The 25,326-nt window shown below is 38.7% G+C and overlaps 3 protein-coding genes across 3 annotated transcripts; all 3 read left to right on the forward strand.

Annotated features, from left to right (window-relative positions):
* Positions 1-1,309: 1,309 nt before the first annotated feature.
* Positions 1,310-2,175, forward strand: LOC120293141. Its single transcript, XM_039311955.1, has 3 exons — positions 1,310-1,559; positions 1,661-1,942; positions 2,078-2,175. The coding sequence occupies exons 1-2, from the start codon at positions 1,372-1,374 to the stop codon at positions 1,920-1,922; spliced, it is 450 nt and encodes a 149-aa protein (XP_039167889.1). The 5' UTR covers positions 1,310-1,371; the 3' UTR covers positions 1,923-1,942; positions 2,078-2,175.
* A 1,221-nt stretch (positions 2,176-3,396) lies between these two features.
* LOC104443321 (histidine--tRNA ligase, cytoplasmic) lies at positions 3,397-11,004 on the forward strand. Its single transcript, XM_010056651.3, has 7 exons — positions 3,397-4,864; positions 5,911-6,090; positions 6,387-6,644; positions 7,154-7,288; positions 7,952-8,233; positions 9,011-9,133; positions 10,396-11,004. Exons 1-7 carry the CDS (start codon positions 3,497-3,499, stop codon positions 10,720-10,722), a joined length of 2,673 nt encoding a protein of 890 aa, XP_010054953.1. The 5' UTR covers positions 3,397-3,496; the 3' UTR covers positions 10,723-11,004.
* Positions 11,005-14,479: 3,475 nt separating this feature from the next.
* Positions 14,480-25,178, forward strand: LOC104443320. Its single transcript, XM_010056649.3, has 14 exons — positions 14,480-14,946; positions 15,048-15,329; positions 15,465-15,644; positions 16,641-16,776; positions 17,504-17,832; positions 17,959-18,088; positions 18,702-18,824; positions 18,943-18,987; positions 20,603-20,682; positions 22,428-22,524; positions 22,641-22,730; positions 23,177-23,230; positions 24,699-24,764; positions 24,833-25,178. Exons 1-14 carry the CDS (start codon positions 14,582-14,584, stop codon positions 24,983-24,985), a joined length of 2,130 nt encoding a protein of 709 aa, XP_010054951.3. The 5' UTR covers positions 14,480-14,581; the 3' UTR covers positions 24,986-25,178.
* Positions 25,179-25,326: the final 148 nt, after the last annotated feature.

Raw genomic sequence — 25,326 nt, forward strand, 5'->3', positions numbered from 1 at the left:
TTCATCCTTTTGTTTGATTGTAGAATCCTTCGCTATACTTGGACGATGAAATTATTTAGATAGAAACTTGTGTGTTGGATTAAATTCAACGAGATCATATGACTAGTTAATATTCCTGAACTTTTACACCTGAAGGTTTCATAGAATTCTAACCTTGTCAAATTAGAAGAACAAAGTGCACAAATCCCCTTTCAGCGGTTTCCAATCGACCTCCTTATCTAAAGCATAAAGAGTCCTCCCTACCATTGCGTATCGAATTGCAAAGAATTAGGCTTAGCAAAAATAAAGCGCCACGCGATTATTCCTGCATATAAGTAGATCTCCTCCTCCCACGGTACTATTCAACTACCACCAATCTGCTTCTGTCTGCGAGTTCCTGCTCATTGTAAATTGGTACTGTGAATGAGAGAGGCCAGCAGAGAGATACAAGCTAGAATCCAGCTATATGTTATGCAAATGAAGCTATCAAAGTAGTTGACGCAATTGAGTTTCTTTTCTGCGACACGATCTCTCCCTCTGGGTGATGCGTGTGTGTGAGTGAGTGAACAGAGATTGTTTGGTAATGTGAAGTTTCTTCTCTGTTCCCTATTTTTATCTTTTGTTTTTATGGTTCCAGATGGAGACTTGCAATGACTATTGTGTATGTTCCCGAAAGTATATAAAGCAAGGAATTATACTTTCAAAGAATCCCCTTGGAAGTTCAGTTCAATTGCAAATAATATATGGAGATCATTGTTTCCAAAAGAAAAAAAAAATTGAGCCAAATGGATGCCCACAATACAAAGTTATAATAGGCTTCTTATCTAAAATTCAATTAGAGCGAGTCGAAAAGCTCAACAAGATGATCTTGTCACGAATTTGAAGTATAAATCTTAAAGTTTTGCTCATTGGACCCGGTGTTATTGAAAAACTATTGTTAAACACAATAAAAGTACCACTCGCATTTAAATGTCAAATGGGAAAAGAAAGAACGGAGTCAAAAGGAGGCGTCTCCAATTTGTTTGTTTGTTTGTTTTTTTTTTTTAATTTCCATGCGTTCCCAGGGCCAGATGAATAAGATGCGACAAAATTTGGAAAAATCTAAAGGCATTTAAAAATGAAATAATATGCGCCGGACCAGAGATATCCAGAGACACCAATTTCCGAAGAGGAAGGAGCTCGCAGCGTGGGGTGGGGAGTTCCCCCCGTCGTCATCTCTCATGTCATCAATCATCGTGTCAAACCTTAACCAGCATCGTTCTCCCTTCGTGTCGTTCGCCTGCATCTCCCTCTTCGCGGTCCCGCCGCTTGCCGGGGATGTCTACTCATCCCATATTCCCTGATCATCGTCCCCTTCACCTCCTTCTCAAATGCCAAGAATTGCCGGTCGAGATGGAGCCCTCATCGTCGGAGAAGCATGAGGCCTACTATGACGACGACGACGAAGCGAAACCAGAGCGGGTCGTCCAAGTCCCCCGGCAAAAGTACATCCCCGTCACTAAGGCGCAGCTTTTGGACGCCATTTTGACGACCGCGTTCGACGACCCGGACGAAGCCCTTCAGTTCCTCAATGTGTCTCGGTAAGACTTCCTCTCTACTCGTCATCTTCACCGTCCTAACCGAATCGCGAAAACTCGATGGTACTACCTCACTCATTTACTTCCGTTGGACGCCGACCCAGGTGTTTGGACGCCATTATTCATGCTGAACATAAGGTCGTTCTAGAAGACATGCGGGCTGATTATTCCATCATTTCGGGTTTCGCGGGAAAGGAGGAAACGGTTGATGATGGGAGGCAAAGCGAGGTCGTCGCCGATGAGATGAAGTCCGACGCGACCATGAGCGGCGAGGAGGGTCAGATAGAAGTTGAGGAGCAATTTCCTCTAATGTCCTCTACTATGTTGAAGAAACTGGTTGGTTCTTCCGTAAACAGTGGGAGGTAATGCGGTGGTGATCCATCCAGGTTAGTTATGGTACCACATAGCAGCAAACGTGCTTCAGAATTCAAGTGAATTAAGTTTCTCATTGAGTCGCCCGTTCATTCGTTATTCCAGTTCATGCTCAGGCAAATCTAACTCACAACCACCATTTTTGTTAGAGTCGCTGTGGCCACTCGTTTCCAGCGGGCTTTCATGCGACTTCTTTGTAATGCACAGTTTGAAGAGCTATCGGCTAGCGATTTAATGTTGACATCCGCATTGAATATCGAGTCCCGACTATCTTCTAGACCTCCTACTTGCTTTATTTGTCAGTGAGTAGATTTAAATTCTCAAAGCATCGTAATAACGGAGGTTAAATCCTTATGATAAAAATTAGAGATCAGCTAAAGTGCCTAATAGGTTAGCCATTGCACTAATCCATTGGCACCATATTATTCTTTATAATTAGCTCTTTTGTATTAAAGTGTAATTTTCTTTCCTATTTTTTACAAATGAATTGTGTTTTTAAACCATAAACATGCTTTCTTGTAAAGAATTTTGACTTCTTTTGTTGATAGTTAAAGATGAAAGCCACAATTGTAAGTTTGTAGTGGGGATGGTCAAATCTCTTATCAATTTAAAGAAAAATATTTTCAATTCAATTATTTATTGCGAAACAAAAGAATAATGAATTTAGATTCATAAAGTCGACATGAACTAACTAGTCTGGAATGAATTCAGTCATGACTCAAACCTTTGGCCCCAGTTTGGGGGTGGAATTGGACTTGTTGTTGCCCTTTTGCTAAGTTGTGTTTGAAACGGGTGTTTGGTGCAATAACATTTAAGTTTTGAGTTCGCGAGATGTCATTATGTTTCTTAATTATAGACTCGACAAATTACCATAAAATTTCATGTTAGGGCTTGAATGAGACTCAATATTGCCCGCTCTCGATGGATTCGAGTTGGATTTGCATACATTGAAAATTAATGAGTTCCTTTTTCCTCACGCAATGTGACTCGACCACGTATGAATTCTCAAATCTTTGCCTATTAAGAAAATTTTAATAGCAAACACAAGATCATATTAAACTCGAAAGTTATTTAGGATTCAATTAATCAATAATTGTGAGAGCATCTAATATAATTTTTCCATATATCAACATGCTAGACCTTTCTCTAGTTATCTTCTTAGAGGGTGACATGTCATGATCATTCCACGTGTTTATATATATATAATTTTTCTCAAGTTATTGTTTTGACTACCAAAAATGTCAAATTAGTATACTTATAACAAATTTATCCTCTATTGATTTTTCTTAAATTTTCATCAAATTGCTAATTTTGATGATATATAATAACGAGGGTTTTATCCTCCGTTGGTTATCGAAGTGTATTTTCTACCGAAAGAATCGATTTTTTAAACCAAAAATTTGATTTTCTTGGAATTGAAAAAAAGGCCCGGACGCGTGCTTTCCAAGTTAACTGCCCTAAACCCCAAAACCCTAGGGGGCCGCCATTGGAGCTCCCATTACCAGCGAGCCTCCTCCACATTCGCAGCCGCGTCAGCCTCGTCCCTCCCTTCTCTCCCTGCTCTTGCGATGGCCGACGGCGGCGAGACCACCACCACCACCACCACCACCGCGGTGGTGACCTTGGGAGGCAAGGGTTCCTCCCTCTCTCCGTCCTCATTGCACGCGGTGTCCGCCGGAACCGCCCGCGTGCGCGTGGACTCGTCGGCGCGCGATCGCCTCGCGTCTTCCCCGCCGGCCGCCAATCGGACCGATTTCCAGATATCCTTCCCTCCTTACTTCACCGCCGCGGAAACGCGCGCTTCTCTCGCGGTGCTCCTCAACAAGCTCCTCGTGTCGGGAGGTCCTGGCACGGGCACGGCGCTGGTCGATCTTATTTCGGATTCCTTGAATTCCGCGGAGGGGTACACGGGTTTTGGAAATCTCGCCGTGACTAATGAACAAGTGTCTATATCGGAGAAGGCGCATTCCAGTTTTTATGGGATTAGCGCGCTTTTGGATCACTTGTCGACGGCCTTGTCCACCACGGTCGATGCGGTTGCTGCATTGTCGTGCGAGGCCATCAAAGCCGACGTGGCGGCGGTCTTCAATCCGACGGATTCGGGCGATGGGTTCGTCTCGAAAGATGAGATCGGGGTTGCCAGCGACATGAAGGTTTTGCTTAACGGGTCTAAGTTGGTGGGTAAGGTGGAGAACGAGGCAATCTCAAGCATTCCCAAAGTTCATGCAACATTGAGAAAGGTGGTGAAATTCGTGCATTCGGAGGTGCGAGTGTACCTGAATTCGTCAGTTAGAATACAGAAAACTGGGTCTACTGCTGATGGCGCGGCGGGTGGCGTTGTGAGTGTGTTGTTGCTGCTGGCTGATGTGCTGCTGAGGATCGGTAAGAGCTCTTTAGGCCGAGCGAAGATGGATTTAGATGCGATTGCTGCCGATGCCCTGAAAAGCAGCTTAACAGGTATGTTTGAGGAGGAGTGTGCGCGTATGGATGATTTAGAGAATGAGTTAAAGGTGCTCGTGGATGCACGTATCGGTGGAGAATTTGAGAAGTTTGTGCATGAATTGTACGTGCTTTGTGGTTGTGTCTGGAAAACAGTGGTTTGGGAGGCAATTACCGCTTTTGTTGCCCTCGAGGGAAGTGAATTGATTGAAAAGGGAAAGCATGAGGAAATTAACGGAGTGCAAGCAGATAAGAAAAGTGAGAAGAAGAAGAAGAAGAAGAAGGTGGTGTTGGGGAGAGGGACAGCTGTCTTGGTGCAATTGATTAAGGATAGATTTCAGAGGAACGGAAGTGACGAGTCAGTTTCTCTAGAGAAACTTGTAAAAGATTTATTACTGTTCCTGGACGCGAGGGGCCCAGAATTTGACCATTTCTTGAACAAAGTCAAGGACATTGTTGACAGTAACGAGAGTAGAAGGCTACCCAAGCTTCCCAAGGTAATTTATTCAAGCTATGAAATGATTGGTATGATATCAAAAGAATTGCTTCTATCTCTTCTTTTTTTTCAGTAACGGTCAAATTCTAACTTTTTATTCCTGAAAGTAATTTGGGAACAGAGTCGCATTCGGTCAAATTCTTTTCTTTTTTTCTTCTTCATCAACCGCCTCATCTGCCGGCAATACTCCGGCGAGCTCGCTGGGCAAGCCCAGCCACCGGCAAGGCTCAGCCTCGCTAGATCTAGGTGAGGCCGAGCCTCGCCAGTGGCCAGGTGGGGCTGGGCGAGGCCCGCCTGGCCTGGGCGAGGCTCACCCAGCCCCGGCGAGTCCCGCCTGGCCACCAGCGAGGCTGGGCAAGCCTCACCCAGCCCGGCTGGGCTCGTCCTGCAACTGGCCTGAAGAAAAAGAAGCATAGGAGAAAAAAAAAATTAAAAAATGAGAAGAAAAAATGAAAAAAAATAAAAATAAAAATTATTTAAAATTAAAAGAAATTGATTTGGAACAGTGAGCACGGTTCTAAATGCAATTTTATTCTAGAATAAAAAAATTTGGACAATTACCAAACGGCTTAAAATGTTAGAACTGTTCCCGAGAACAGAATAAAAAAAACTTTGAATGGACTATATCGATCTCATTCATAATGTGGCTGCTTGATGACAAAAGGCTGGGCAAATTTTGGTGTTTTAAAAGAGGCTGCTGTATGGACAATTAGTTTATGGGGGGGGAGAGAGAGAGAGAGTATATCGAGTTATGTAACTTATAGAAATATCGAGCTTTCCTTGAGATATTCGTTTGGTCCACACAATTTTTTCCAGGTCTATCAAAGCTTGCTCCTTCTACTCACATACAAAAGTCATAATTATTCTTCTTACAGACAAGGTCATCTTGGTTTAACTTTCACATTTGAATTATCTTATCTATGATTGGAAGCATTTAATCTTGTATCAAAAGTGGATGACTTCTACCATTTTGATTAATGTTAACTACTTTCAACATCTATCGGGGATTTCAGTCAGTTTAAAATTTGCATGGTATGGTCCATGCAGGGAACTCGTGATTTTGGGAAAGAACAAATGGCAGTAAGAGAGAAAGCATTCTCCATTATAAAAGAGGTTTTCAAGAAGCATGGTGCCACGGCACTTGATACTCCTGTTTTGGAATTGAAGGACACTCTGATGGGAAAATATGGCGAGGACTCAAAGTTGATATACGATCTTGCTGACCAGGTAAATTTCGAGGATATTTTATTGCATTCACCTTACTTGCTACCTTAGATGTATTGATGGTTGATATTCTTTTGCATGTCATGCTTAAGAAAGTTGTTAAAGTTGATAAACTCCCTTGCACTGCGAATGTAATGTTCTCACTGACTTGGAGAGCCAGGGATTGGCATAATTGATTCCCTGTACTAATGATACCTATTCTTTGTGTTGCCAGTCATACTCATGTTTCTGCTTTACATCTAATACGACGAATGATCTTTTGTCTTCCCTCTTAAGGCTATTGTCCTTTTCTTTGACAGGGTGGAGAGCGTTGTTCTCTACGATTTGACTTGACTGTTCCATTTGCGAGATATATGGCTATGAATGGACTTACGTCATTGAAGAGATACCAAATTGCTAAAGTATACAGGAGGGATAATCCTTCTAAGGGTAGATACCGTGAGTTTTACCAGTGTGACTTCGACATTGCCGGGCAAAATGTAAGGATGGGGCCGGATTTTGAGGTCATAGAAGTTCTTGTTGAGTTGCTTGATAAACTGAATATTGGAGATTATGAGGTAAACATCCTCTTGCTTGTCCTCCCCCCATCCTTCACATTGTTTATCTATATCCTGAAATTTAGAAGACAGAATAAAAGTAGAAACAAAAAAAAAGCTCAAACTGGAAAATGACAAAGAATGCAAAATGTTGATGGTTAAATGGGTGACACTTGTCTACCCTCAAGGATTGTCCTTTTATAATGTAATTTTCATATCTTTGTTGTTGATGTTCAGGATAGCGCTTTATTTTTATTTTTTTTTGGTAAAGTAGGATAGGCTTTATTGTTTATGTAGAAATTCAAGAAAGATGTTGCACTTCAGTCGTAAGTTTCTGACTGTTTTTATAGTTATTTTCAGGATTTAATGATTGCCGGTAAAAATTTAGTTTCTGGTATTCAGGCTTTATATGTACATGGAAAGAGAAGTTCTTTATGTTTGGCATTTTTGTCAGAGTTTGAATACCTTCTCTTCACCTGTTTATCTTTTTTTTTTTTTTTTTTAAATTTGTTGATAACGATTGTTCTCAGATAAAGCTGAACCACCGGAAGTTATTGGACGGCATGCTGAAAATATGTGGTGTGCCACCAGAGAAATTCAGAACTATTTGCTCAAGTATCGACAAGTTAGACAAACAGTCATTTGACCAGATCAGGAAGGAGATGGTAAGAAATTATACCATCCTTGTGGTCATGCTCATGTCTAAATTAGGAAAGTATTGGTGAGAAACTCTTTAGTAGCCTTGCATGTATGCTTGTGTTGGTGAGAAACCAGATTTTGTATGTGGTGTTGTGAATGTCATTTTCTTTGTGAACTCAATTTTCATTCGACTTTTTTTGTACAATATTTTCAATTGATTCTGATGGAGGAAAAGAGAGCATTGGGTGATTCAAATGTGGACATACTTGAAAGCACTTGGTAGAGCTCTGTTTTTATAATTATCTGTTGACAATCGATTTGCCTTTCGCCATTGGAAGACATTAATGTTTCTCTCTGGAGGGAAGAGTTTAAGCAAATTTAAGGCTCCTCAAATGAATGCATGAGTCCTGGAATATCCAGGGAAGTTGAAGGTAACGTGCATGTGTTTTCATTCAGTAAATATCAGCTAGTTGTGTTTTGATCCAACTCACTGCTTATGTATGAATATGTACTCAGCTTTCGTCTATTTGATGGGGCTCTTTAACAACTTTATTGTTGGGTTGTCTTTCATGACCTGTGGTCATTATGGAAACATGTGTTCTTTGGGTGGATAAACTGATATTTTCACTGTGTTTTATTGTTAAAAACATAAGCCCAAATTTCTGCTAAACTTTCTTAACATCATTTAGGTGGAGGAAAAAGGTTTAACTGCTGAGGTGGCCGACCGCATTGGCAATTTTGTAAAGGAACGGGGTCCACCTCTGGAATTGTTGGCAAAGCTTCAAGACAAGGGGAGCAAATTTTTGGAAAATGAAGGATCTGTGCATGCTCTGGATGATTTGAAAATATTGTTTAATGCCTTGGAAAAGTCAAAGAGTATCAACAGAATTGTTTTTGACTTGAGTCTTGCCAGAGGTCTTGATTATTATACAGGGGTGATTTATGAAGCAGTTTTTAAAGGGGCCACGCAGGTGACTCTTTGCAAGCGCTTCCTACTTAATATTTCACGTATAAGCAATTTCTATCTGGCAGTTTTGCTCGTCAAAGATAGGACATAGAAGTAATCCCTTTTGATTACAAAATGGAGTTGCCTTGTAGTTGCTGTTGTCTTGTCCCCTTGGTCATTTCTACACTTGTGAAAGAGTGCGCACATGCTTGTGAGAGAGAGATGAAAGATGTGAGGCGTAAAATCTGCTAAGAGATGTTGATGAGGTCTCATTGCTGCATTGCCTGTATCTTGATAGGATACAGAGGTGCAAATTTTCATGTTATTTTGTTAATATTCACATAAAAAATCTGGAGCTTAGTTACAGAATGTACCAAAGGCTTCTCTATGGAAATAGTGATGAACTGAATAATTGCACCGCCAGAGATATTTAGAAAAGCTACCAATTTAAATTATGATGCCAGGTTTTGAAAGTGAATGTGAACTGCCATCCACATTTCAGAGCCTTGTTTTTGCTGGTCTTACACAAGTATTGCTGCTTTGAAGCTCCAATAGAACAAATATTTGCACTTACCACTGTTTCAAGAGATGAAAGAGTCGTGCTTTAGTGATGTTGGATGGTGATGTGGTTGAATGTGGTAGATATAGCTTATAATCCATTGCATGGTGCTTGCCGCGTGGATTCGATGAAACTGCAATTGTTACTTTTTATGGGGATATGATAGTGCCATCAATTTCATGCTTTTAATCTTCGGATTTATCTTGCTGGTCAGTAGACTCTATTAACAGATCATATCTGCAGGTCGGAACAATTGCTGCTGGGGGGCGTTATGATGACCTTATAGGAAAGTTTGGTACAAAGCAGGTTCCGGCAGTTGGCGTTAGTCTAGGAATTGAACGAGTATTTGCAATAATGGAGAATCAGGTACTCATATTTAAGATCTATTTGTAATTCTACTTACTTCATTTTTCCCCTTCTTCTCCCTTAATGTGTTTAAGCCTTCTCGGAGATTGTAGGAACTTGTATCTTGACTTACTGTATTAATTGCGGAAGCAGTTCAATATTTCAGATGCCTTGCAATTATATAGCTTGCTAACCGAGATAATATTCCAGAAGGCATAGATGACCCACTATCTATCGACAGAAATGTGGATGCATCAAAAGATTGATTATTTTGTGGCAAAACAAAAGAGTAATAAATTTGTTGTATAGGTGGTACTGACCATTTGAAGGTACTTTCTGGGATTTAGACATCACAAAGGCTATAGGAGGCTGATGTTAAATATCAATCGGAACCTTAGCTTGTATAGCATACCAGAGCTGAGACATTGTTTTTATGTTTTCTGGGGGTTCCAAAATTTTGCCTAGTTTTTGGTTTTGAACGTGATAGTAAGATTTTGAGTAATTAATTTCCATTCTGCATTTGGTTCCATCTCTTCTTATGACTACAATCACTCTAGGCTCGTCCTTAATCGTGAAAAGTAAATTTTTTGTTTGCTTCATTCTGATTGGAGTAATGTTAGATTACGTTTACCAAAGTTCTTCGAATGGTTATGAGGATAAATACAAAAAAGCTCTTATTGAAGCTAACCATTCTAACCAATTTATTTGTTTCTGTAATAGCATGCCTGCATTCATTTATGCTTTTTATAACTTGATCATTTCGAGATAATAATAGGCCTTCCTATATGAACTGTGAGTGAACTTAGTTGAGGAAAATTTTGATGAGTACTTTTGTTGATATTTCTATGCTAGTTTACGTGAGAGTTCAATTTTATAACCTCAGCAGTCACTGGCCCTCTTCACCATTTTTCATATCCTTATACAGGATTGAAATTCCTGAGTATAAAAAAGAAAAAGAAAGGTCTGATGAAAGTAGTTTAAATTTTTTCAGAATTTCATCTATTCTTTGCAACTGAATAATAGAATCATTGTTTTCTGTTACCTTCACAGACATCTAATTCTGACAGCTGAGCTTAACATTCTCTTTTAGCATCTCCCATTTTAGACAGAAGTTAACTACTTGAAAGTTTTAGATGTTCTGTGGATTTTCAGTTGTTGGATTTACGTAATGTCATAGACTTGCCTCATTCTGCTGTAGAAATATGAGAAACTTATGGATAATGAGAATATCGTTAGAAAAATGTAATCAGAGAGTCATCTGATTTCTTTTTTCACATCAACAGATAATTCGACCTACAGAGACGCAAGTGTTGATCGGATCTTTGGGGGATGACTTACCCTTAACTGCAAAACTAGTGAAGGAGTTCTGGGTGGCCGGATTGAAAGCAGAATTCTTGATCGATAAGAGAGTGAGGAAACACATCGATTATGCCAAAGAGTACCGGATCCCCTGGTTAGTTCTAGTAGGCGAACGGGAACTGAGTGAAGAACGGGAACCGAGTGAAGCTGTGGTGAAGTTGAAAGATTTTGAGAATGCCAAAGAGGAAGTAGTTCGTAGAAGCGCAATCGTTCAACTACTTCTCAACCGTTTGGGAGCTGTGAGAACTTAGATTACACTACTACTTTCATACTGAGCATGCTTTTGATGCCATATACAAGCCTCTATCGGTTGGAGGATGCTGCTTCCAGGAACAAGATTGAAACACTGGAAACGATTATTTAATATTCATATATACGCAGAAAATGTTTGACAGGACTTGCTATGGGAATTCTCTGCTGTAGGAGTAAAAAAAATTTCTTTTTCGTTGTAAAAAAGATAGGGAGGGACGATCAGCTTAAGTATCTCTTCTATTGTTTTCCCTATTTATCGAAATGCACTCCGTCATTACCCATTTCGATGTTGGAGGAACTTTCAACAGACTTCTTTAGTTCTGTACTCTCAAGGTAACTGAAATTGTATAATTTCTTTTCCAATTGAAAGTCGCCTGTCTGGGAACTTATAAAATTACTTATTTATTGTGCTCCGAACTTCCCTTAGAAAATGGGAAACTTCAAAGAACTCAGTTTGGATCGTAGAAAATATCGAGAAAAGTATACATGATTCTACAGATCATTATGTGAATACTTTGGAAAGATTTCTAGTGAATTTGCGAGTATTGTAGGATATGCAGAAAGTAAAAAGTGGAAGGCACTACAGTCCATTTAGCTCTATGTAGTAAGGTGTCCACAGTTAATTCTAGAACAGAAGGCTTATAGAGCACTGGCTGGAATGGGAATATGACGAGTCCAAGCTAATGGCAAGACGAATACTTATAACGCAGAAGGCCAAATCTATCGGCATGAAATATGATTTGGGCAACTCGATTATATAAGGATTGACATGGACAATGTGTCGGAAAGTGTGGATATTAGTGCTTATAATCTCAGCCGTGTATCTCAAAATTCTGTACTATCATGCAAGCAAGATTAGTGAGCTGATCTAAGTTTTGCAAGGAGTCGCATATCATTTCTCGAGAAAATTATTTAAAAAGTTATAACTTATTGCACTTTGAAAAATTCAATTTTAAACTTTTCAATTGAGTCTTGAACATTTTCGTATTTTGTCACTTTAGTCTATCCAGCTAATTTTGAACAAAAAATGTTGGCGTAAGGATCTAGTTAGCACTAATTGTCATTTATGGTGTATCGGTGCTAATATATATAACTTTTTAAAAAAAATTTCTGATTTTTTTTCCCTTTTTTTTTTCTTTTCTCCATTGCAAAGCTAGTGAAGGTGTTATGGGACGCCGAAGTGAAAGCAAATTTCTCAGTCCATAAAAGAGAGTGTAGAAGCACATTGGTAATGCCAGAGGAAACCGGATCCCCTGGCTGGTGCTAGTAGGCGCACAGGTATTGAGTGAAGGTGTGGCGGAGTTGCAAGATATGAGGAATGCCAAAGACGAAGTAGTTCCTAGAAGCGCCATGGTTCATGAACTTCTGAACCGTTTGAGAACTGCGAGAACTTAAATTACATTACTACTTCTACACTATTCATCGATTTTTAACATTACGGGCAAGCAACAGTAGCTGTCATTAATGCTTATGATGCCAAATGGAAGCCTCCACAGGACCACAAGTTGTAAGATACTCTTCTAGCAACTTGGTAAAAATAATATAAATAATCATTTAATATATATATAGAATTTGTTGCCAGGACTTTACTATGGGAATTATGAACTGTAGGAATCAAATCTTTTTATTATATATATGCACATACACAAATGCATATACATATATAATAAATGGACAGGATCGAGCAATTAGCTCATCAACATTTCATAATGTAGGAGCAATTAGCTCATGTCCCTAGAGCTTGACTCTAGTAGCTGTGGCCATAAAAACATTCCGATCTATTTCACATTTTACAAAATATAACTATATTCTCTTTTGCTTTTGTAATGAGGTGGCATTCAATTTCCTGCTCCATCAGTTCTAGCTGCTTAGATTATAAATTTTGCTGAGATACCAAATGGAGCAGCTTGGCCCTAGGACTTGCTACCTAATATTATTACAGATTCATTCATGCAAGTGAGAAGCCTCACAATCATCACATCATGTTCAGGATTCTGGAGAGGAATATTAGGAAACAAAAGTTTCTTAGAAGCTCATCACAAAAGAACTTTTCAACAGCCAATGTACAATCTCTAGACGGAAGTGCTGACATGTAGGTTTTTCATGTGTCCTAAAGAGGTAGAATTAAATAATGAGGTAGCCTCTCTTCATTATTCTAGAATTTTCTCACAGATAAAAAGTTTCATGGTTGACTACCCAAACGATCTTGAGTTTCAAAAAGAGATTGGGTAGGAGAGTCCTCTGTTCTTCACCCAAGGGAAATGGTCGAGATTTTTTGTTATATACAAAAAAAGGGGCCTGGACATGCTAATGAGGGAGCACAATAGCACTCTTTGTGCAAACAAAATTACTATTGAATTTTAAAAATCTTAGATTGTCTCCCTAGAAGCATGGCCAAATTTTAATATTTTAAGTTCTACAAATCCTGATGATATCAAACTTACATAAATCCTAGAAGCAGGTGCAATGCCTCTTAACTGTTACAGAATAAAAAAGGTGAAAAATCAAATCTTGAATTATGACATCTCAAAAGGTCCAAATGCAAGAAGATATGTAGCAAGAAAACGAGGGTGAAAACTGTCAGTATAATTGTTTCTCCTATAACATTAAAAATGCTTTAAAAAAAGAAAAGAAACAGATAAAACCATTCCATTGTTATCTGAATATTTCTTGGTCCAACTTTGAAGAAAGAAGCTTCAACATTTAAATGTGAGTCAAAGTAGATATATTAATAGTCAGATCAATATGATGTGACTTGATGATAGGGCACATTCACAGCATCCTCCACTTTAATGGAGGCTGCATGATCTGACCAAAAGTCAGCATTGTTTGGTTCCTGCAATTGCCTAAGCTGGTTGCCTTCTCATTCCTTTCCCCACTTTATGGTCTCACCCATATTGTTTGTATATGACAAAATAGGTCATTATGTCTCTTGGCAGTTGACAAGTCAAAACATATTTAAAGAGTAACTCTTAACTTTTTTTATGTACCAACTTTGCACAGAGTGAATTGTTCCCTTAAAAGAACTGTAAAGTATAATTCTTGGAGGTTAACTGTCTCTAAAAATTACACTGAAAAACAGTACATGTGAACCTGACTTAATTGCGTCTAAATGACATCCAAAGAAAAATCATGTATGAAAGAGTAACTATATTCATAAATGGTCCCTTACCAAGTACAATGAATAAAAAGAACGTAAACAATAGGGGTTCTTACAGGGGATATCCATGGATGAGTGACATAACCACACAATGCCTATTACACTCCGCAGCATTAGGGACTGGAAAACCATGCTCTTCCAATGCCTACAAAGTGAAGCAACTCCATCGCAGTTCGGTGCTAATCATCAATATCAAAAGGAAGAGCTAATGAATGCAGGGAAAGGCGAGGATATACCTTCATATAAGAAAATTCTTTTAAGAACAGCAAGTCTTGACAAAGTTACAATAGGCTTCTCATCTAAAATTCAATTAGAGCAAGTCGAAAAGCTCAACAAGATTAGATGGACTTGTCATGAATTTAAAGCATAAATCTTAGAGGTTTGCTCATTGGACCCAGCGTTATTGAAAAACTATTGTTAAACACAACAAAAGTACCACTCGAACTGAATTGTCAAATGGGAAAAGAAAGAACGGAGTCCAAAGGAGGCGTCTCCAATTTGTATTTTTTTTTTTTTAATTTTTTCATGCGTTCCCAGGGCGAGATGAACAAAATGCGACAAAATTTGGAAAAATCTAAAGGCACATATATATAAAAGAATATCCGCCGGAGCAGAGATATCCAGAGACACCAATTTCCGAAGAGGAAGGAGCTCGCAGCGTGGGGTGGGGAGGGGAGTTCCCCCCGTCGTCTTCTCTCATGTCATCATGTCAAACCTTAACCACCATCGTTCTCCCTTCGCATCGTTCGCCTGCATCTCCCTCTTCGCGGTCCCGCCGCTTGCCGAGGATGTCTACTCATCCCATGTTCCCTGATCATCGTCCCCTTCACCTCCTTCTCAAATGCCACGAATTGCCGGTCGAGATGGAGCCTTCATCGTCGGAGAAGCATGAGGCTGACTATGACGATGACGACGATGACGACGACGTAGCGAAACCAGAGCGGGTCGTCCGAGTCCCCCGGCAAAAGTACATCCCCGTCACTAAGGCACAGCTTTTGGACGCCATTTTGACGACCTCGTTCGACGACCCGGACGAAGCCCTTCAGTTCCTCAATGTGTCTCGGTAAGACTTCCTCTCTACTCGTCTTCTTCACCGTCCTTACCGAATCGCGAAAACTCGATGGTACTACCTCACTCATCTACTTCCGTTGGGCGCCGACCAAGGTGTTTGGACGCCATTATTCATGCTGAACATAAGGTCGTTCTAGAAGACATGCGGGCTGATTATTCCATCATTTCGGGTTTCGCGGGAAAGGAGGAAACGGTTGATGATGGGAGGCAAAGCCAGCTCGTCGCCGATGAGATGAAGTCCGGCGCGACCATGAGCGGCGAGGAGGGTAAGATAGAAGTTGAGGAGCAATTTCCTCTAATGTCCTCTACTATCTTGAAGAAACTGGTTGGTTCTTCCGTAAACAGTGGGAGGAAATGCGGTGGTGATCCATCCAGGTTAGTTATGGCGCCACATAGCAGCAAACGTGCTTCAGAATTCAAGTGAATTAAGTTTCTCATTGAGTCGCCCGTTCATTCGTTATTCCAGTTCATGCTCAGGCAAATCTGACTCACAACCACCATTTTTGTTAGAGTCGCTGTGGCCACTCGTTTCCAGCGGGCTTTCATGCGACTTCTTTGCAACGCACAGTTTGAAGAGCTATCGGCTAGCGATTTAATGTTGACATCCGCATTGAATACTGACTATCTTCTTACTTTGCCCATATATGTTGACTGGAAGAGAGCTTCTAAGGCCAATGCTATAATTTACAGGTAAACACATCCCAGATAATGGTGTTGAAAGTTTGATATTTTCACCTATCTTTATACCGAGTTTGGAATTGCCTACTGAGAAGATGTATTACTGTCGGACATTTTTTATTCCATTGACCTTGTTGCAACCCAATCCAACTGTTGCACGGTTTCAACTGATGTACAATGCTGATGACATGACATATGATTGCAGCATGCCATTGTTTCTGGTGCTTATATTGTGTTCTCTTTGTCAATTTTGTTTTATTCTTGTTCTATATGTGTTTTGATTGCAAGCACTGAATTGTGCAGTTATTTGCCTTTGACTCATTATGTACTAGAGTTCTTGCTATATATCAGCTTATCAGGCATGTGAAGAAGCTGCTTGGATTTGATCAAAAAAAAAAAAAAAAAAAAAGCTGCTCAGATGAGAGTGCATGTTCCTGTTCTTACATGCAAACGCTTGGACAAATTGGGACTGTGGAATCCTGATACAAAAAGCATATTCGTAATGCTAAACAGATAACTATATTTACAAGTGTGTTGTTGCTGATCCCACTTAGTGGAATAAGAGGCTAATTTCTCTTACAACTAAAGCAACTGAGAAGCTTGGCTATACTTCTATTAATTTGGGTTTCCATAGTAGAGCTCTGCCACTATATCTCGAGTTATCTAGAGTTTTACTCTGCCAGTCTAGAAGAAATTTAGATTGTACTGCTAATTTCTTTTATATTAATACAGTCCAGTAAAGACGAAGAAGGTTTTTGGATGTCTTAAATAGCTTCTTTACTAATTGTACTGAGTGAGGACATCACTTGGATATTGTTTGCAGTCAATGGATCTTTACCTTTGTTGTGAGAAAAATATGAAACTTCTCTACAGCAGTGTGTTATATGAAGATGCTATATGAGGATGTTGTCTTTCTCATTTGTGATTTATTCAGTGAATCTATGTGGATGACTTGCTGTTGGCTTACGTTTTCTTTCCAGTCTATCATTATCAACTCATATCATACAGGCGGGGTTATGCAACTGAGAGGCAGAGGGGCCTACTACTAGTTGAAAAATTGGATTACATACAGTCCAAACTTCTGCAAGGCATTCTTGTTACCATATCAAAACCATTGGGGAAACTTGGCACGTGGATGATTGAGGTCATTCTTTTCTCTGCAGCATGTTTCTACACCCAAGGACCTCATCTTTTCATTACTGAATGCCTAAATATAAATGAAGGCTGTATGGGTTTAATTCAATAGAAATATGCCTTTCATGCTGGAAATCTATTTTCTACAGAACAATAAAATCTGAAGAACATTTTGGATATCAAGAATATAGAGTGAAGGTTGGAAATTTTGAAAGATGAATCTTGTTTCAGAAAGAGAAAATGAAGGAGAACGGTTTTGAGATGGAAGTTCTGGAGCAAAACTAATTTGATAGGAATCTTCTCCTTTTTCTTTTTTGATGCTGAAAATTCTGAAAGTTCATTGTGCCTGTTATTCAAGCTTTAGGTGAAAGAAGACTGCAGTTTCTTTGTTATTAACGAAAACAATCTTTTATTATGTCACAAGCACTCCTGTAACCTATTATTTCCCATGAAAAGAGAAGATGATAGTTTGTAATATTTTTGGTGAACCGGACATACCCAAACGTTCTTTGAGGCTTGTCCTTCAGGTTCTGCAAATTAAGAAATGCGGTTCTTTTTTTAACATGTAAATTCTACATATTGCAATTCTTCTAAAGGAATTTGCTTCAAGATGTGAAAGAGATAAAATTATTATTATTTTTTATTTTACTTATGTCAAGCTGTACTGCCTTACCATAAATGCATCATCTGCGTTTCTCCCTTCAGAGAATATGGCTTAATTTTATTGTGTTAAACAGAAATTGAAAGGTTCTTATTCCACCGAAGAAGTCAAGGATTGGACAAAGAAGTTTAAGCATTGGGTTTTAGAAGCTTCTGACTTGCAGAACTCAGATTTTCTAGAGATCCTTGATGGTACATTTGAAGTAGGGTCACAGTTAAATCAGGAGCTCCCTATCTGGCTTGCAGCCCAAAAGGCAGTGACACGTTACAAAGGCATCTTATCATCAACTGGACCTCGTGGAAGGCTTTTAAGGAAATTGCTTATATGGACTGGGCTTGTGCCACCAATGCCAGAAACCCCATTTGAGTTCAAGGGTGATAATGACGAATCAGAACCTTATTTAAGGTTTGTGAACTCAATTTCAGTTTTCTTCCTTTCATCAAGTAAATTCTTCAATATCTTATTGATCAAATTTTGAAACTAGAATGCATTTTATTTGACATAATAGATTAAGTGTTTATGGTCATGCAGGCCAATCTCCATATCCAGGATTTCACTTAGTGATGTATGGAGGCCAGTTACAGAGAAATCTTGGACAAACAATGTTTGGGAAGTGTTGAAGACTGGAGTTTCCATTCTCCTTTCGCAATCTATCCTTCAGGTATTCAGCTTCATGAAATTTGCTGCTTTTTCAACATTTTATACTTTCATTGAACTATCCTTTTAAGTTGTAGGTTATTGACTAGGTTATCAAAACACATTGCACTGTTGAGAGTGGCGGTGAGCACGGTCCTTTTTCATTCTGTCAGCCACCAACCTAAACAAACTACAGTAATACGGTTTACCAAACCAAACCACACCAAGTTCATTTTCGTAATTTTTATTTCACCCTATTTTGCAATGAAAGTTAAGCTGCTAACTTCCTTTGTTTTATTCGCAAATTTGGTGGCAAGCCAGAGTCTGTTCTGCTACTTAGTGTATTTCTTCCCCTACAATCAAAAGAGATTTCCTCTAAAATCTATGCAATGACCTACTTCATTTTGAATAGGTTTTGGTGAACAAAAGCAATAAGGCTGTAGTAGTCTACATTTATGAATAGAGAGAGAAACCATTCTTATATCTTGAAAAATCCCATTTGAATGTATTTATCATTTTTGGTCTGATGTACTCGTGTTATGGCTGTACTATTGGACGACTATGTGCACTATTAGGTGGTTTATAGCATCACCTAACTAAGCTTTTCGCTGCTTGTCTTTTTCTACTGTCTTAATTAGGAAGCAGCCTTCCAGGAATTGGTATTGCTCTATAATGAAGAAGTGAACGAAAGTGATGTGCAAGGTGAATCTGAGTCATTGCAAGTAAAGATCTATGAGAAAATCCCAATTCCAGATTTGCCGGTAAACACTTCTGATTTCTGACATTACCGTGTTTGTCAATCACTTAATAGTTTCCACATGAATCAACAAGCTCTCAACTTCTAGAATTGAATTTGCTTCATTTTTTCCATTTGATTAGGTTATCTTTCCTCACAAAAGGCTATCATTCCGTATCATAGACACGGTATGTGGACAGTCTGCTCTCATCATGTCTCAAATGAACTTCTTTTAATTTCTCCAGATTTAGTTCTTCCTTCAGTGAAGTAGATTAGAGTGTAATAAGGAAAGTGATCTATCTAAATTTCTTCCATTCACATCATCCGCAGCTTCTTGTTTAATTGCCAAAACCAAAATTTGCTACCTGTTTTACACCATTTCAAGTAACTTCTGTGGTTAAAATGATAAGAACAAAACTTTCATGGTTAATTACATTTAAAATAAGCAAGGTACAAAGGATGTATATCCACTGGATAAGAAGTCCTTAAAACCCAATACTCATTGAAAATGTTAAGTTGCTCAATATTTGACGCTCATAATAATTTAGGAAAGGTGTTGAGTTGTGTTGAAATAAGAGAAGACAAGCCCCAAATCTATCATTTGATACTCCCAAGAAATGCTTACTTGTAGGTGGTTTGTGCTTACATGAAAGAGTCACAAATTGCTCTATGACTTAAATTCTGGCTTGCTGTTGACTACGTATTATGGGTTGTCGCCCTATATTCTTGATGTTAGTTGGAGAGTTTGGATTAGCGGTGTGCACCAAGTCCACTTCGAGCCAAGAATCAGCTAAAACCATCCTCATCAAGTTGAGTTCCAGGTTGGTTCCCAAAGAAATCGGTCCAGTTCTCAATACTGAAACCATGGCCTTTATCTGGTTTGACTCCCGGTTCTTATGTTAGAACCACCTATGTGACCTTGGAACCGACCAACCAAGCTGGTTTCTAGGCTTGAACCAATCTAGAACCAGCACTACACCTTATTTGAAAAAAAGGAAAGCAAGTTGCAACCAAGAGGAATTGGAACCCAATACCTCAAGTATGAGGTATGTGCATAATACCTCTAAGCTAACAAGAGTTTACTTGACGATATCTACAAAATATATATATGGCATCTATGACCTGATTTTTGTGAAAGTAACCCGGTTCTCAACTAACCGACCTGAAATCGGTCAAGTGTGAAAGATTCGGTTCCTGATTGTAGCGTGAGAAATGAATTACCCAATTCCTGATTAGAGTCTCTCTTGTGAAATTCAGATCATAGATGTTGTATGTTATTTTCCATTGCTCATGTCCAGGCCAGTTGCAGATCAAGTGTAACCAATAATACCTCTAGGGTCAGTACTAGGTTCTAGCTTTGAAATAGACTCATCCTGGAACCAATCACCCATAGTCTAGAAGTCCAAGCTGCAATGTTTTTATAAATCTGATTTTTCAATCTCAATCTTCCCTTCAATGATTTCAAGAACTGATACTCCACCAATTGTTGTAGGGAAACAACATTCTGTCCTTTTTTGTGGTTATTTATTATTCAAAAGCTGGCAGCATACCTCCAATGAAATCTTATGTACCTAAAAAACTTGTGCTATCTGTCATTACCTTCACATGGCATTTTCTTATCCTAGTTGAACACTACACCTAGTACTTGTGACCCTTGGACATGGAGAGGCCTTACCCTGACTACTTATGTGAGAATTTTTGTGAATAGAGTAGTTGCAATTTACATATTTTACTTGATACAGTTGTGACATTACAGCATTGTCCAATATCAGATTATTGATCAGGTATACACTTTACTTGTAGGTGCGCTTGGACATTGCCACAGTAGTGGGACTTCTGGCCTACATTATAAACTACAAATTTGAAGATATATTATCCTCACCGTATGGAATTCCTGCCTTTGCACAATTCTTCGCCTGTTTTTAAGCATCCTCCTTTCAGAAGATAGGACGTTGCACATAGGAAAGAACCTATGCTCTATTTTTTGGGCATCCTGTAGTCTTCTTTTATATGTTCTTTTCTCCAACTAAAGTCTCAAGCTGATGCCTTTCTACAATTTATGATAGCAGTTGTTCATCTTAATTTAGTTGCATCATTCTTAGAGATTTCTCTCATTAAGTCACCTTGAAAGTTTAAGCATCAAAGATGCCATTGCAACATGAACTGCAACCAGCTTTTTGTGTAGAAGAGTCCTGGAGACCTTGCTGGGGAAGACATAAAGTGTGAGAGATGTGCACATATGTTATAGGATGGCTCTGAAGTTCTAGTTTGGTTTGGGAAGGAATGGATGGATATTCTTAGGAGGACTAGAAGTTCACAAATCAACTGGTAGGATAGTTTGTACGGATAAAAAATGATGTTTGCTCATCAGAACTTAACGAACAATGGATAAGGACATTGGCCATCCTGGACATAAGGGAAGCAACCAAAAAAAAAACAAATGATCAATTTTCTAAGTGCTACATTTCTCAACGTTGGGTTTCATGATACAAAAGAAAGTTGGGGGTATTTGTGTCATAGTGGGCAAGTTTAGGGTTTTTGGTGACAAAAGAAAGTTTGAGATATTTGTGTCACAGTGGGCATAATTTGAAGTTTTTTATGGTATTTGCCCTATATTACAATAAATACTAATGAGATTTTTATTGCTTCCAAGCCTTTCAGTTGTCCTATCATAGTGCATGCAGATTTTCCTAAAGATTGGTTATATAGGAATTTCTGTTGCCATTTTTTGGCCAAAAGTTTCAAGATGACAATTTTTAAGCTTTAGGGGTATCCTTTTTTAACTAGGATTTGTCCATTATCTCATGATCTTTGATGAGACAAAATGAAAAAGATGGAAGTCTCTTGCTATGCTCTGGAAACTGCTGTGCCCTTTCGTTTCCGTGGTGGGTGGACTGCAGAGTCTTATGACTCTTGTCAATGCAAATATCGATGAAATATATTCCACTGCATTTCCCTCAATGTCATTGCAATTGGATTTTTTAATTCTTCAGTCAAGAGCACTGAAGGATCAGTGTCCTCTGTGTACCAGTACAATGTAGTTAAAGAGATACCATAGGAAGTCCAGTTTCTCTAGAAGATCAGCTGCAAAATTAGACCGCAAAGATTAGATGCAAAGTTTGATTATTAAGGTTGGTTATATTGTATAATGAAAGCCTTTGGTTCATTGACTAATCTGGATGTGAAATGCAATGCAATTAGTGAAATCTACTAATATTATGCAAATTTTGTGTTCAAAATGCATAGTAAATAGCAGCAAGAAATATGACGTTAAATCGAAACCTACATAAAGTATTAAAGACCGACCCAAAAAAAAAAGTATTAAAGGAGCTTCAGCCTGTTGTTCAAAATCTTGACTGGGTTGGCTTGGCTATGTGGTATAGTGGAGCAAGAAAAACAATAGCCTAGGGGACTAAGAGGAAACAAGAAGATCAAAGACGAAGATTGGTTACCAACTCTTAATGGTCAAAGCAAACCCTTCCAGTCTGAATTCTTTATCTTGAAATGACTTCAATGTTGCTTCTGGATTGAACTTTCGTCTCCATGATGAGTGTTCAGAATTTGCCAATTTTTGACTCTGACATCTGCTTTTCAGAATACTCAATTTTTCCACTAAAACTAAATGTAGGTCAGCAATATTTCTTGATGCAATTGCCATTAGCGCCCTTGTTATATTTCTGATTCGTGTAGTGCTGGGTTACAATCAGACACGAGAGAGGTATCAAGTAAGCAAATATAACTTACTTTTTTGTAATGATTTGACTACAGAAGCACGTTTTTTTTTTATGTTACTGTTAGTTGAGATTATACTAATGATATCTTTGATGATCTGTTATTGCAGTTATTGGTGAACAGGACTCTTTACGAGAAAACTCTAGCAAGTGGATTTGGTTCTGTTCATTTTCTTTTGGATGCATCTGAACAGCAACAGGTAAGATGATATTTTTTTCTTTCAGGGCATGAGATTAGCCTATTATCAGCAGTACATATTTTGAAACTATGGACAAATGGCTTCAGTTTTTAGGTAATCAAATCTTCGACTTTTTGCCATTATATTATGCCACTTGGTCTTCAAGTACATGAACACATTCTTTTGGAAGGACTTAATGCAATAAAGGGAGTAAAGACAATTATTCCGAGAATCAGACTGGATATGTTGGTTGGACAAAAAATAATATTAAACCCGATCAGTACCTGGCTCTGTTGATTTGGGAGTAAGCCGGATTAATACTGTCCCCTTTCTCGATTACTTTCCAAATTTTGTCAGGTTTTCAAATCATTTATATTAGCAATACAGTAAAGCAAAGCATTTTAAGAGTGAAATAGGAATATTTATTCTTAATTCTGCAATTTACCATCTTTGATTGTTGCATGCAGTATAAGGAAGCTCTTTTGGCCTATGCAATCCTACTAAAAGCAAACCAAAACCAGGTTTGCTCTTTCTCCCATTAATGTTTGGTGTGTTGCTTCATTTACTGAATTTGCATAAAGCAACTGGTCTAAATTCCCCAGTATGTGCCGCATTAACATGGTTCTAGCAACACCTGTGAAACTGCTTTGTGTTAAAGTGTTGAAGTCATGTTTTGTAATCGTGTTAAGTTGTATCATTGGAAAGCACTATTTTTTCATTAATCACGCTCTAAAAAACTCATATATATTAAATAAATTCATGGCACCGAGCAACTGGCAATGTGAGTTATTTGTTTGATTCCAGGATCCAAGTGGACCCACTTAAAATCTTTACTGAACTATGATCAGCCTACTCTAGTAGTGGCATACCATCCAAATCTCCCCCGAAGTCGTTACCTTAACTGCAAGGAGGGGGATGCTGGGAACTCCTACCACTTCTAGTTAGTCTAGCTATGTCATTCTTTCTTTTCTATCAGTGTTGGAAATTGCCAGCCTCTTTTGTTTTTCTTTTTTCTTTTTTTTTCATTCATTTTTCTAATAAAAAGCTAGTTTCGGAATGAAGCCAGCCTGTGATGTAGAGTGATTGTGTAATATGTACATATAGAGGAGAGGAAACACATAACTTACTTGAGTAGATTGATGGGGAATAGCTTTGGTAATGTCAGATCCAGGTGCTGCATGTTGATGGTTAAAGTTTGCTTTAGCGGCTGTTATGGACCAGGTTTCCAGCATGTCGAATCTATAGGATAAGTGCAAGCATAATCACTCTACCGAAGCAGCTATCCTTCTTTACTTTCTGAATTAGCATCACTTGAAAACCTAGGTGCATATTCACCAGTCGATCCGGTGCAATATCTATATAATTAAGACTTCCCTCTTTTCCTTCCTGTTTGTAAAATTGTTGATTGCATGAGGGGTTTTCTCTAAGCAATGCCAAAAGCATTGCTACTTTCTATTACTGGTCCTTTCAATATCTTAGGCTCCTTGAAACTCTGACAGAGTTTGAATTGTTGCAGCCCTTTTCCTATATCATGGCTGTGTTTGCACAGGGCAGTCTACTGTCCTTATCTTCATCTCTTACTTCGAGAGACACTATTCAATTTTCAATTAGGAAGAGAAGTTCAAAAACTTGTTGCTTGAAAAAATGAGTCTGCTCATGCTTGTGGAGCACCTCATGCTAACACATAGCCAACTTTCAACGAACATCCAATGAGGTTTTGCCTATTGCAGCAGCGGTTTTATGAATTTGTAGAGCCGGCATACTCTTTGGAATACCAGCTGCATTTCCTGAGATCCCTTTGACTATGACATGCTTCAAAAAGTGGATTATCCTATTATACTCACTTTATACACGTGCAGTCAGTTGATCTTTGACATCTTTCCTTCATATTGATAGTATGTATGAATAGCCTTTACAATGAATTAATGTACGTGTGAAAGTCTCTGTACTTTTTTTACTATATATCACCAACAGTTGTGGTAAGTGCAGATAGATGCTCGCCAGTGCATTGGAGACAAATGTGAGAAATTCATGTACGATACATTTAAAGTAAAGGTATGCATGTTTCCTATTCATGCGTTATTGTTTGCATCCTGTGGCTTAGGGATGTCAGCCCCATGCAGGTTGACATGCCAGTTGATAAAGCGATGGACACTTTGATGAGGTTAGGTCTAGTTAGCGAAAGACATATCAATGGAAGTGCCTCGCTGCAGGCTATTCCCTGCGTAAAAGCATATGGGGCCCTTAAGGTTCGATGGAATAGTATGCTTAGCTAAGGTTGTTCAGCTAATTGTCCAAGTCTTGTTGCTAAATCTATTTTGTAAATCTTTTAGTCTTGGTTGTGCAATATCTCAATATTGCTATTTTTCAGCGTTGCTATCTGTACCATTTGCATTTGCTCTCTTTGAATGCTGAGCTCATATTGTTTGGTGGGAAGGAAAGGGTTATGAAACATTTATCTTCCATGCATGCTCATCAGAATTTTATATCTTATTATTTGGGCTTGGTTGGGAGATATCTCAAATACTGAGTCGGCACTGACATAGTGCTGTTAATGTCTATTTCGAAGTGTTTGCGTGGTAAAAGAGCTTGAAAGGCCATACGAAATGATAATATA

Source organism: Eucalyptus grandis, chromosome 5, assembly GCF_016545825.1.
Source record: "Eucalyptus grandis isolate ANBG69807.140 chromosome 5, ASM1654582v1, whole genome shotgun sequence".
NCBI classification, from domain to species: domain Eukaryota; kingdom Viridiplantae; phylum Streptophyta; class Magnoliopsida; order Myrtales; family Myrtaceae; genus Eucalyptus; species Eucalyptus grandis.